Source organism: Diaphorina citri, unplaced genomic scaffold (assembly GCF_000475195.1).
Source record: "Diaphorina citri unplaced genomic scaffold, Diaci psyllid genome assembly version 1.1 scaffold3890, whole genome shotgun sequence".
In the NCBI taxonomy this organism is placed as follows: Eukaryota; Metazoa; Arthropoda; class Insecta; order Hemiptera; family Psyllidae; genus Diaphorina; species Diaphorina citri.
Genome location: NW_007381289.1, coordinates 1 through 14,483, shown reverse-complemented (window position 1 = coordinate 14,483; position 14,483 = coordinate 1). Strand labels below are relative to the sequence as shown.

The window sequence follows — 14,483 nt, the reverse complement described above, 5'->3', positions numbered from 1 at the left end:
TAAACCCCTGGTCTGTGGTACAGGAGACCCAAACTTACCTTATTGGTAGCATTGGGCGATGCTCCCCTATCAAGTAGTAATGCCACTATAGTGCTGTGTCCCTGTTGGGCACTATGATGGAGGGGTGTGAACCCCTGGTCTGTGGTGCAGGAGACGTTTGCTGACTGATCTAGGAGGAGGCGGGCCATGCTGATTTGACCGTAGTGACAGGCAATGTGAAGCGGCGTGAACCCTATATTCAAATAATAAATATGAAAGTTTTGTTTAGGTCCCCCCCCCACTGAGAATGCTATACAAGGTGTTCAAAAGTTACAGTACCAAATAATTTAAAGGTGTGATATTTAATAAGATAAAACTGACTTCTTTATCGTTAAACCAATAGTATAAAGGGGATCTTAATTGTGCCTCAAAATAGAATAGTCACTTTTTCCACAAAAAATTATCATAGAAATTTATGCATTGAGGCCCTTGGTCAATATTTTATTTTAGCCCAATAAATCACTCCTTTAAGTTTGGTACCCTAACTTTTGGACACCCTGTAATTTCTTCCCACTCAGGTTTGGTTACATTATTTATGAATAAGACCAGGGTGGTTCCATTATCTGATTCAAGTAGGTATTCTTCCTTGTGTTTTCTTTAGGTTATTGAGCTTTGTTTTTCTATTCAAAAGATTTCAAGTATTTCAAGCTGTTATGTAGGAGGGGCAAAATTTAACCCGCCCACAGATGTCTAAAATCTGTGTGTTAACCCTTTTCAACATGAGTTTTGTTCTTTGCCCTTTCACACTAACGCCTAACAAAATTTCTCGCCCTCAATTGAGACTGAAACAAATTTTGACCCATCAGATCAGATGTATGGAATTGATGCTTCAGTGCAGCTTGAGAGCCAGTATTTTGTTCATAAATATGCCTTCCTTAAAAATGAAGACTCATTTTATGCCTGTTGAGAGCAAAAGGGTAGAAACAAAAGAAGGTAATGGGATGTAAAAATTGAGAAAGCTTCGAAGGGAAGAAGAGGGGGAAAAGAGTTAGGAGAGGGAGAGAAAGGGAAGGGGGGAGAGAATATAACTAAAGGAGACATACATACTCGAGAGAAAGAAAGAGAGGGAGAGAGGAAAGGGATAGAGTCTGTATGAAAGATAATATTCATCGTCTCAAGAGGTTTACTACACCCTCTCTCTTACCACAATATGAAAAATGTTTTCCATTTCATTTTGCTTTCTATTATCTCTTGTATGGGGAACCTATAATTATGTACAATAGGAATGTACATAATAACTTTCCAAACGGTCTAACTTTTCAAAATCGGGAAATGGCTGGAAATATCCGTTTTGAGGTCCTGGGAAAGGGATAGAGTTTGTATGAAAGATAATATTCATCGTCTCAAGAGGTTTACTACACCCTCTCTCTTACCACAATATGAAAAATGTTTTCCCATTTCATTTTACTTTCTATTATCTCTTGTATGGGGAACCTATAATTATGTACAATAGGAATGTACACCATAACTTTTCAAACGGTCTAACTTTTCAAAATCGGGAAATGGGTGGACATGTCTGTTTTGAGGTCCTGTGATTCCAACAAAAAGTGATCTTTTAAATAGTCTGTACATATGTGTCTTTTTTTTTCATTCCACAGGCACTGTAATAGAAAGTCGTGTGAAATTCACACCACATATTTTTTCTTTCTTCTTTTTCAATTATTTATTATTCCCCTATTCTCTTCAGTTAACCTCCTTCTTTGTTTAGTTTTCCCCTTACATCTTTTTTTCCACCCTTTGCAAAAGAAGTTTAAAGGGGAAGTGATTAAAATAATAATGATTGGAGATTAGATTTTTTTCTTTTTTCAAGGAAAGAAAATACGAGTAGATAGGTACGTACTGCGCTCTGACGGAAATTGAAAGAAGTGTTCAATCAATGTATGTAATCATATCAAAATAATGTTGTGAAAAAATAATAAACATAATACATATAACACAAGAGATATAACAATTATCTGTCAAAAATATTTGGATAAATAACGGAAGCTTTTTGGCACAAAGGGACTTCTTAGACTGACAATAAATTAGGTACATACTTATTTACGTAAACTAAATTAAATAAAATTAAAAAATATCTGCAATTGAGAGAAAAAAAAATGGTACCTATACCCAAACTTACCTTATTGGTAGCATTGAACCCCTGGTCTGTGGTACAGGAGACCCAAACTTACCTTATTGGTAGCATTGGGCGATGCTCCCCTATCAAGTAGTAGTGCCACTATAGTGCTGTGTCCCTGTTGGGCACTATGATGGAGGGGTGTAAACCCCTGGTCTGTGGTACAGGAGACCCAAACTTACCTTATTGGTAGCATTGGGCGATGCTCCCCTATCAAGTAGTAATGCCACTATAGTGCTGTGTCCCTGTTGGGCACTATGATGCAGGGGTGTGAACCCCTGGTCTGTGGTATTTGTGTATCCTATGATGAATGGGAAGAGGATGAAGAGGATTCCGATCCTGAAACAAACGGACGCGAAGGGAAATTCTTTGGAACGGTGACGTTTGCTGACTGATCTAGGAGGAGGCGGGCCATGCTGATTTGACCGTAGTGACAGGCAATGTGAAGCGGCGTGAACCCTTTCTGTACAACGAGGGAGATAGGAAAGGGCCATAAGTAAACTCCACCAAAAATTGTATTTTAATGAAATTTCATTAGTTAGAAATAAAAGGTTATAATGATGGAATAAAGAAGTACTGGTGAAGACTTCTTTATTCTATCATTATATCATGTTACTTGACAAAGTATCCCACCTGGAAAACCTTATTAAAAGGGCTTAGTTAAGTATGAAAGGTAGCATAACGCGCCTGCCTTGTAAACCCTAGGATGCAGGTTCGATTCCCGCTCGGGGCGAACTCTATCCTAAACAGACAAGGTTCGTTCTCAGAAAGGCTGGATTTTTCTTCTCTTGTCCCCCTTCTCTTTTCGATTTGAGGACGATAAGACGCCCGCTCTTACAGTTCCCTTATTAAACCTCTTGAATAAGAAGTAAACCTACCTAAATTTCTAGGTACTTGTGTTTTCTTACCTTGGTAGGCGTATCGACCTGAGCGTTGTTCTTCAGCAATAGTTCAGCCACGCCTACTCTGTCCTCCTGGGCACATAGATGTAGAGGAGTAAGTCCGTTCTGAAATAAGAGGTAAAGTTCATATGTCAAACTGTTTGTTCTACATAAGAGAAGTATTCAATTTTTTCTATGAACTTTTTACGACTATTTTTTCTTCTTCTTCTTCTTCTTCTTTTTTTTATTTTGCACTTTCCAGTTTTGAGGTCCCTAGAGTCTAAAGTTTTGGCCATTAGGGTCCTTCAAATGACTTTTAAACGTATTCTTCGTCTGTTACCATTTGTCAGCAAACCGATTTCTTACTTTTTTTTGTGGGGGAGAAAATATTTTTCATATCTCCAGCAATTGCTGTTGGAGTCATGACTCAGAGTATGTTCTGTGGCACCATTCCTGTTCAGCCACTCCCACTCTATTTGGCTCAACCCAATAAAAACCTCCCCGGTCTTTTATGATTATTTCTGTAAATACGAAGGTAGGTGCTTTATTTCTTACCTTGGCAATATTTTTCATATCTCCAGCAATTGCTGTTGGAGTCATGACTCAGGGTATGTTCTGTGGCACCATTCCTGTTCAGCCACTCCCACTCTATTTGGCTCAACCCAATAAAAACCTTCCCGGTCTTTTATAATTCTGTAAATTTCATTTTCTGTAAATACGAAGGTAGGTGCTTGATTTCTTACCTTGGCGGCATGACTAACATCAGCACCATGTTCAAGCAGCATGGCAGACATATCAGCATGACCCTCCGAGGCACTTAGGTGTAGGGGTGTGAACCCAGCTACAGATTCAGCATTAGGTTTAGCCCCATACTCTAGCAGAGTGGTGGCAATGTCCATCTGTGAAATAAAGCATGGATAAAATTAGCCAACTAAATTCACAATGTGTATTGCCCACGATTTCCAAAAAACAATTTTTTTTTTTTTAACTTTGAAGATAGGTAACATCTTCTCACTTCAACTCAAAAATTTCTAGGGTTGGGAATTAGAAGATGCGTTATCCGTAATCATGGAACTTCCACAAAAATAGACTAACTCATAATAATTGCCTGCTAAATAACCCGACATTTGCAAACAACAACAACATCTTCTCACTTCAACTCAAAAATTTCTAGGGTTGGGAATTAGAAGATGCGTTATCTGTAATCATGGAACTTCCACAAAAATAGACTAACTCATAATAATTCCCTGCAACTAACCTGGTTTTTCTTGGCGGCAATATGTAGGGGTGTGTGTCCATTTTTACCCGGGGGTCTTGAAATCCTTCATGACTTCAGTTTGGGAATCACTGCTTTAGAATAAATTGGACAAGAATAGAACAGTCTTTAGTTCCATCACATTTGGCACAGTAAAAAAACTGTCTTTTGCACTCTTTTCAGTGGACTACTCAGTCGATCCTAAAACATGCTTATTATCCTATCCATTTTTGGCCGTGGCATGTACAGAGGCTCCCTTCTCTAGAAGTAGCAGAGCCACATTCTGATGATCATAATGACTGGCCACATGCAAGGGGGTAACTCCGTTCTGAGAACAAAACATAGGCCAGAGGGTAAGTTATTATTGTCTTGTTTGGCTTATGTGCCCAAACGGCTTCCTACGACCATTGATAACTTGAAGTGTCTTTGACACTCTTCAACTCTCTAATCCTTATACGGTCGAACCTGTCTAAGTGGGTATCCAAGGGACTGACAATTTTTTCCCACTTATCCAGTTTTCCCAGTTGAAAATTTTCCCCACTTAGAGAGGTTGCCGTTTTTCTATTCCCACTTATAGAGGCAGAGGGTAAGTTATTATTGTCTTGTTTGGCTTATGTGCCCAAACGGCTTCCTACGACCATTGATAACTTGAAGTGTCTTTAATCAGCGGTAATAGAATGTTGAATGGACCAGTTCAGGATCAATTAGTGATATTAAGTAACGTTGCTGATTTATATGCGGATGGGTGAGCGTCTTAACAATCACGTGCTGCTGGCTATTCCCGGTCACACTCAGGCTGCGTGAGGTTAATGTGAGTAGGCGAATAGCTTGTCACCGAATGCAGAGTAAAACAAATGACACTCTTCAACTCTCTAATCCTTATACGGTCGAACCTGTCTAAGTGGGAATCCAAGGGACTGACAATTTTTTCCCACTTATCTAGGTTTCCCAGTTGAAAAGTTTCCCACTTATAGAGATAAATGTAAACACCGGTTTGGAGGAAGAGGAGTCAGTAAGGGTTACTATGCTTTCCTACAAATTCCCACTTACAGAGGTCCGCTGAAGGCTCCGGACCTAGGAAAAAGGCAACCTTTCCCACTTACAGAGGCTCCGGATCAAGTATCTAGAAATAGTCATTCCCACTTATAGAGGCTCGATTTTCCCATTTAATCAGGTTTTTTATTAAAAAATGAAGGGGCCACGATTTTTTTCCCAGTTATCCAGGTTTCCCACTTAGACAGGTTCGATTGTAGGACCTATATATACATGAAGTTTAGCATGACTCGTTAAACTGAGTAGGGTAGTTCTTTTTATATAACTCACTCACTATACACTCATTACCCATCTCTAAAACTAAATGCAAGGAACAGAAATACAAACAAGCATATTGGAAACGTGCTCCGGACTGCTCCGTAGATCTTCCAGAATTTTCCTCACGCAGGAAACTTTTAAATCAGCGGTAATAGAATGTTGAATGGACCAGTTCAGGATCAATTAGTGATATTAAGTAACGTTGCTGATTTATATGCGGATGGGTGACCATCTGGACAATCACGTGCTGCTGGCTATTCCCAGTCACACTCAGGCTGCGTGAGGTTAATGTGAGTAAGCGAATAGCTTGTCACCGAATGCAGAGTAAAACTCCGTCACTAATACCTGCCACTCGCCCTCAGAATGTCTGGCTAGGGGACGTTAAACAGAGAGTAGACTAGCGTCTGGCTGTGGGACTATAAACAGGGAAGAGAATAGCTAACCCTAACCAGCCTAGCTAGCTGGCAGTTCTTCAAAGGGGTCTCTCTGCTTTCAAAAATCAAGCACAAGTCCTCATGATGGTTGACTGCGGTTCAGGACGAGCCAGCCAATTTAACATGGCTAGAGCTAGAGACCATCACTCCGGTGTATAGCTGATACAAAAAGATATCTTTTCTTATTCTCCTATTGCCATTCGGCGAAAGCTAAAGCCGCTAAAACAACAACAACAACAACAACTCACGCTCAGAACAGGTATGTCCTTCTCCTTAGTAGTTATACAGGGACGTTAAACTGGTTGACTGCGGTTCAGTACGAGCCAGCCAATTTAACATGGCTAGAGCTAGAGACCATCACCCCGGTGTATAGCAGATACAAAAAGATATCTTTTCCTTATTCTGCTATTGCCATTCGGCGAAAGCTAAAGCCGCTAAAACACCAACAACAACAACTCACGCTCAGAACAGGTATGTCCTTCTCCTTAGTAGTTATACAGGGACGTTAAAAGCCAATTTAACATGGCTAGAGCTAGAGACCATCGCCCCGGCGTATAGCAGATACAAAAAGATATCTTTTCTTTATTCTGCTATCGCCGTTCGGCGAAAGCTAAAGCCGCTAAAACAACAACAACAACAACAACAACAACAACAACTCACGCTCAGAACAGGTATGTCCTTCTCCTTAGTAGTTAGACAGGGACGTTAAACCCCCCATTAAACAAAATTTTCATCTTACCTTTCCTTGAAAGTCAACAGGGGCGTCTTTCTGAAGGAGTAACTTGGCCACCTTGATGTGTCCATATTTCCCAGTGAGGTGAAGTGGGGTAAATCCTTTCTTGGTAGTGGATGTGAGAGAGGCACCATTCTCCAAGAGTACTGCTGCCACCTGTGAGGAATTGAAAATGAAACGGAGTTAGTTAAATCTATCTCTATTTAGTTTTTTTCTCTCATTCCGAAGACCGAAGTTAAGTTTTCATTTTGACCCTTTCTCTTTGTCTGAACACCGAAATGCACATTCAACATTAACTTACTTAAACTTCAAGATTTTCTGATGTGAGAAATTTTATTATGCTCATGTACAGGCATAAAAAAAAAGAAGATTCGAACTTCGCGCTTCGTTAATATATGTATGTAACTGTTGGTGTTGAAGTAACACTGTTACTTGTTTCCAGGGTTCAAGTAGCAACATGTATCCTCAGTGAGGAAGGTTTCATTTGAAATAATGGTCTGGTCTTTGAAGATGCATGCTACGTAGCATCTTGCGACTTGCTACTTGCGACGTGTTACCTCAGTGTGAAAGCCGCCTTAAATAAAATATTCCCTTGTGAAAGTCCACAATCGAGACACAATGTACAAAACATCAATATAGTCAGCAATGCGACGTTTTAGCAGGAGTTTTACCTCTTCTTGCCCCTCCTTAGCGGCGATATGCAACGCGGTATACAGATCTTTAGTGGTGGAGTCTACTGCAGCGCCGTGTTGAAGGAGCAACATAACTATGTCTACGTTGCCGAGTCGGGATGCAATGTGCAGGGGCGTCTGCTGCTCCTGAAACGGAGATAGAGAGGGATTTTGAAATTATTGTAAAGCTAGGTAGGATTTTTTTTTATTTTATTGTTCAGATCAATTCAATCACATAGTTGACGCCACACATAGTATCCATTCAGCTGTATCCACACATAGTTGACGCCGTCGATCGACGTCGACTGAAACCGTACACTGCCTCGACAACATATATTATGTCTACGTTGCCGAGTCGGGATGCAATGTGCAGGGGCGTCTGCTGCTCCTGAAACGGGGATAGAGAAGGATTTTGAAATTATTGTTAAGGTGTGTCCACACATACTGAAACCGTACACTGCCTCGACAACATATGATAGGTACTTCCGAACACATATCAGATGAGGAAAAAGAGAAAACTTCCACAGGAGTCAATTTAAGTAGAGTAAAAAAATGTATTTACATAAAATAACAAGTGATACAAAATGTACAGGGCCTAGTAATATAAGGGAAGAGCTTTATTTTCTATCAAATAAAATGGTTGGAGTTGCTCAAAAACAAAATTCTCCGATGCTAATTGTTCTTACGATCTTAAGTGCACCCCAAACTTCAAACAAAGAGACTATAAAAACTTTGACACTGCCGGGAATCGAACCCGGGACCTTCGGTGTGCCAGCCTAATGTGATGCCCACTCGAACACGCAGATTGCTGAAGTTTAGGCGCGTTTCGCACTGAGGTAACACATCGCAAGTAGCAAGTCGCAAGATGCTACTGCTTACGTCCTGAATCTTGTTCAAAGAAACATGAACTTTCACATTGGAGTAACAACTAACAACATGTGACGAAGCTCCATGCTTCAACAGTAACTCCACTACCTTGATGCGATTCTTCTTGCATGCTATATGTAGCATAGGTTCTCTTACCTCAGTGGTAGCTTCAATAGAAGCTCCATGCTTCAACAGTAACTCCACTACCTTGATGCGATTCTTCTTGCATGCTATATGTAGCATAGGTTCTCTTACCTCAGTGGTAGCTTCAATAGAAGCTCCATGCTTCAACAGTAACTCCACTACCTTGATGCGATTCTTCTTGCATGCTATATGTAGCATAGGTTCTCTTACCTCAGTGGTAGCTTCAATAGAAGCTCCATGCTTCAACAGTAACTCCACTACCTTGATGCGATTCTTCTTGCATGCTATATGTAGCATAGGTTCTCTTACCTCAGTGGTAGCTTCAATAGAAGCTCCATGCTTCAACAGTAACTCCACTACCTTGATGCGATTCTTCTTGCATGCTATATGTAGCATAGGTTCTCTTACCTCAGTGGTAGCTTCAATAGAAGCTCCATGCTTCAACAGTAACTCCACTACCTTGATGCGATTCTTCTTGCATGCTATATGTAGCATAGGTTCTCTTACCTCAGTGGTAGCTTCAATAGAAGCTCCATGCTTCAACAGTAACTCCACTACCTTGATGCGATTCTTCTTGCATGCTATATGTAGCATAGGTTCTCTTACCTCAGTGGTAGCTTCAATAGAAGCTCCATGCTTCAACAGTAACTCCACTACCTTGATGCGATTCTTCTTGCATGCTATATGTAGCATAGGTTCTCTTACCTCAGTGGTAGCTTCAATAGAAGCTCCATGCTTCAACAGTAACTCCACTACCTTGATGCGATTCTTCTTGCATGCTATATGTAGCATAGGTTCTCTTACCTCAGTGGTAGCTTCAATAGAAGCTCCATGCTTCAACAGTAACTCCACTACCTTGATGCGATTCTTCTTGCATGCTATATGTAGCATAGGTTCTCTTACCTCAGTGGTAGCTTCAATAGAAGCTCCATGCTTCAACAGTAACTCCACTACCTTGATGCGATTCTTCTTGCATGCTATATGTAGCATAGGTTCTCTTACCTCAGTGGTAGCTTCAATAGAAGCTCCATGCTTCAACAGTAACTCCACTACCTTGATGCGATTCTTCTTGCATGCTATATGTAGCATAGGTTCTCTTACCTCAGTGGTAGCTTCAATAGAAGCTCCATGCTTCAACAGTAACTCCACTACCTTGATGCGATTCTTCTTGCATGCTATATGTAGCATAGGTTCTCTTACCTCAGTGGTAGCTTCAATAGAAGCTCCATGCTTCAACAGTAACTCCACTACCTTGATGCGATTCTTCTTGCATGCTATATGTAGCATAGGTTCTCTTACCTCAGTGGTAGCTTCAATAGAAGCTCCATGCTTCAACAGTAACTCCACTACCTTGATGCGATTCTTCTTGCATGCTATATGTAGCATAGGTTCTCTTACCTCAGTGGTAGCTTCAATAGAAGCTCCATGCTTCAACAGTAACTCCACTACCTTGATGCGATTCTTCTTGCATGCTATATGTAGCATAGGTTCTCTTACCTCAGTGGTAGCTTCAATAGAAGCTCCATGCTTCAACAGTAACTCCACTACCTTGATGCGATTCTTCTTGCATGCTATATGTAGCATAGGTTCTCTTACCTCAGTGGTAGCTTCAATAGAAGCTCCATGCTTCAACAGTAACTCCACTACCTTGATGCGATTCTTCTTGCATGCTATATGTAGCATAGGTTCTCTTACCTCAGTGGTAGCTTCAATAGAAGCTCCATGCTTCAACAGTAACTCCACTACCTTGATGCGATTCTTCTTGCATGCTATATGTAGCATAGGTTCTCTTACCTCAGTGGTAGCTTCAATAGAAGCTCCATGCTTCAACAGTAACTCCACTACCTTGATGCGATTCTTCTTGCATGCTATATGTAGCATAGGTTCTCTTACCTCAGTGGTAGCTTCAATAGAAGCTCCATGCTTCAACAGTAACTCCACTACCTTGATGCGATTCTTCTTGCATGCTATATGTAGCATAGGTTCTCTTACCTCAGTGGTAGCTTCAATAGAAGCTCCATGCTTCAACAGTAACTCCACTACCTTGATGCGATTCTTCTTGCATGCTATATGCAGTGGTGTAAACCCGTTCAGTGCGCGCGCGTTGGGATCTGCTTTCTTATCTAGCAGCGTCTTAGCGACGCGTGCATGACCGCAGTGCGCAGCGACATGCAGAGCTGTCAGATAGTCTACAGTGACGTCATCAACAGGGGCCTTGTGGAAGAGAAGGACCCGGGCTGTATCCCAGAGGGTAAGTTATTATTGTCTTGTTTGGCTTATGTGCCCAAACGGCTTCCTACGACCATTGATAACTTGAAGTGTCTTTAATCAGCAGTAATAGAATGTTGAATGGACCAGTTCAGGATCAATTAGTGATATTAAGCAACGTTGCTGATTTATATGCGGATGGGTGAGCATCTTAACAATCACGTGCTGCTGGCTATTCCCCAGCCACACTCAGGCTGCGTGAGGTTAATATGAGTAGGCGAATAGCTTGTCACCGAATGCAGAGTAAAATTCCGTCACTAATACCTGCCACTCACCCTCAGAATGTCTGGCTAGGGGACGTTAAACAGAGAGTAGACTAGCGTCTGGCTGTGGGACTATAAACAGGGAAGAGAATAGTCCATGTGTAACGGAGCCAGACCGTTCTGGAAAGTAGAATAGAGTAGAATTAAATAAAATAGAGAAGAATAAATTTTTCTAAAAAGGTTTGATAGAACAGAATAGAATGGATTAGAATATAAATACGTAGAGTAGAAATGGTGGAATAGATGTGCTGGAATAAGATTTTTTTTTAATTATTGAAGAAAAAAAGAAAAAAGTATAAAGGTGGGTGCTAGCTCTAGCTCGCCTGTCTTGTAAGTACTGGCTTTCGAGTTTCGATTCCCGCCTGGGTTGAACTTTATCCTTAACAGATAAGGTTCGTTCTCGGAACGGCTGGCTTTCTAATATTTTATCAAAAGGATCTCTGTTGGTTCTCTAGTTAAAATAGGAAGCTGGGGTGTTTCGTTAGGAAAATTTCCTAACAAAAGGCAAAATTTAACGTTGAGGTCACATATTTACTATTATTCTTACCGTTTTTATTATTATTGGATACTAGGTATCCTGGATACCTAGTATCGCCCTGGTACCCATCCTGGATACCTGACGTCATCGCCTACGGGAGCGTATGCCGTGACGTCAAAGTTCACGATTTACCGGTATTTTTTAATTCGATTTATCTGATCTAGAAGTCGTAGGAGAAAAAGAAAAATTCCGTTGGTCCTCATTTTTCCTGCTCTATGACTTTGAAACATCACCCAAGTAAGCGCAACTGATCTATTATACAGTGACGTTAAACCCTCACCAAACAAACAAAATTACAACTTTAAATCTTACTTTTCCTTGAAAGTCAACAGGGGCGTCTTTCTGAAGGAGTAACTTGGCCACCTTGATGTGTCCATATTTCCCAGTGAGGTGAAGTGGGGTAAATCCTTTCTTGGTAGTGGATGTGAGAGAGGCACCATTCTCCAAGAGTACTGCTGCCACCTGTGAGGAATTGAAAATGAAACGGAGTTAGTTAAATCTATCTCTATTTAGTTTTTTTTTCTCTCATTCCGAAGACCGAAGTTAAGTTTTCAGTTTGACCCTTTCCCTTTGTCTGAACACCGAAATGCACATTCAACATTAACTTCCTTAAACTTCAAGATTTTCTGATGTGAGAAAATTTTATTATGCTCATGTACAGGCATAAAAAAGAAAAAGATTCGAACTTCGCGCTTCGTTAATATATGTATGTATAACGGAAGGGGGGAAAAAGAGGTTCCGGAACAAAACGATCACCTTGTGACAATCCACACCCGCTCTAAACACTTGTCGTAATGCCACTATACAAAGTCCTGGCCAACATCGATGGCATAAATTTGTAAAATCTAAAACCAAAGAACCAAGAGAGGAACTCATAAAATGACTGACAGAATCAATAGAAGAAAAACAAAACCTGCCACCAAATGCAGTTTACAAATATCACCTTGTGACAATCCACACCCGCTCTAAACACTTGTCGTAATGCCACTATACAAAGTCCTGGCCAACATCGATGGCATAAATTTGGAAAATCTAAAACCAAAGAACCAAGAGAGGAACTCATAAAATGACTAACAGAATCAATAGAAGAAAAACAAAACCTGCCACCAAATGCAGTTTACAAATCAATCACAAGAGAATCCTTAAAATACAAAACACAATACCTAAGTAAGTAAATGTACGTAAGTAAAATACGAAATACTCGTAGTTCCAGTGATATTATGGTTCACCCTATATTATTTCAGATTATAACCTGAAATTTATGTGAATTTGTTTTACTGATGGCGTTTTCCGTTTTATTTTTTTTCTTTTTTTTATTTCTATTTTCTACCTACTTTTCTCTCTTTTTATTAGAATTTGAGTGCGTAAAAATCAAAACTTTACTGAACCACCTACACATTCCTATTAATATTTTGATCAAACATTTCATTTTTATAGGTTTCTCGTTTCCAGCAATCAGGAATAGAGAGACCGAACATTGGGGCATACATCGCGCTTTCAATTTAAATAAGAAAACGTTGACCATTTTATGATTTTATTGTTGCTCCATTTTTGTAGAGAAGGAGCGGAGCTTTTCAAAAAGATACCCTAAATTGTACTCTTTTAACAACCATAAAATACATGAGACTTTGTTTAGACTGCTGGGGTAAAGGGACTTTTTAGTCCTATTTGAGTAGGTTAAACAAGGTACATCTAAGAATCTAAACCAACCTCAGTGGAGTAGTGATTATTCCGGTGAACTCTGGAGCTGGAGGTTGGTCGTTCGAGTCCAAGTCATAAAATTTAGCGTATTGTATTGGGCGAGGAACGACATTTGTGCCCAGCATTTATGCTCAATACAATTAAAATTCCCTTTTTCTAAGAATCTAACCGATCTTCTTCTTCTTCTTCTTCTTCTTCTTCTTCTTCTTCTTCTTAACCTTTTCCTACTTAAATAGGGTCGGCGTTCAGTCTAACCAATATGAATATTCTTCTTCCTAGCTTTTTCCTACTTAAATAGGGTCGGCGTTCTGTATAACCGATATTAAGGTGTGTCCACACATGGCCGACCGGCCGCCGACTATGTGTGGACACACCTCAAGATATAAAAACCCCTTACCTTGGTTTTAGAGCTGATGGGCGCTCCCTGTTCCAGCAACATCTCAATAACAGCTCACACCTCAAGATATAAAAACCCCTTACCTTGGTTTTAGAGCTGATGGGCGCTCCCTGTTCTAGCAACATCTCAATAACCGCCTCATGACCAGACCTACACACCTCAAGATATAAAAACCCCTTACCTTGGTTTTAGAGCTGATGGGCGCTCCCTGTTCTAGCAACATCTCAATAACCGCCTCATGTCCTGATCTGGCGGCACAATGTAGGGCCGTCAACCCATCCCGTGTCTTGTTATCAATATTGGCGCCCCGACTAAGTAGGAGCGTGACCATGTTGGCTTTGCCCCACTTTGCTGCGACGTGCAGGGGAGTGATGTTGTGCTGGAAATGAGAACCGAATGGGTTAATAGTATTGATGACCTTTTGTGAATATTTGGTAACTTTGTGAAGCTTCCAGTAATGGGTCCATCTAATCTTATTGGGACAACCCACGGTTCAGGGATACAACGCAACGCCTTTATTGTAATGCAGAAGCTCCCGGGTTAGTTACTCAGAGTTGACGAAAAATGACACTCAAATTTCGATTACAAAGAGACATAATACTTCCTATTAATGAATTTATTTAATTTTGACATCCTTTGTAAATACTATTTTACTTAGGTTATTTTAATTTATGGATACTTACGAATTGGTCGGGATGAAAACCAATTCGTAAGTATCCATAAATTAAAATAACCTAATAAATTAAAAATAATAATACTTCCTATTTAGGTACTGAGATACTGAGTCAATATATTCATTTGTCGATGATGGGCATCAAATCCGGAAAATTTGAAGAGAACTCTTATGCCTACCACTCACGCTCGA

General features: G+C 40.3%; 1 protein-coding gene across 1 annotated transcript; it reads right to left on the bottom strand.

Moving 5' to 3' along the window:
* Positions 1-38: 38 nt before the first annotated feature.
* LOC103520647 (ankyrin-1-like) lies at positions 39-14,085 on the bottom strand (the record flags this gene model as incomplete). Its single annotated transcript, XM_026831678.1, is given in 13 exon segments — positions 39-280; positions 2,510-2,618; positions 3,064-3,162; positions 3,780-3,935; positions 4,295-4,335; positions 4,520-4,619; positions 6,776-6,925; positions 7,441-7,581; positions 7,728-7,765; positions 7,768-7,828; positions 8,365-10,688; positions 11,063-11,102; positions 13,800-14,085. Coding segments are annotated over 13 exon segments (3,787 nt in total), but the record flags the coding sequence as incomplete, so codon positions are not given.
* Between the last annotated feature and the right edge of the window lie 398 nt (positions 14,086-14,483).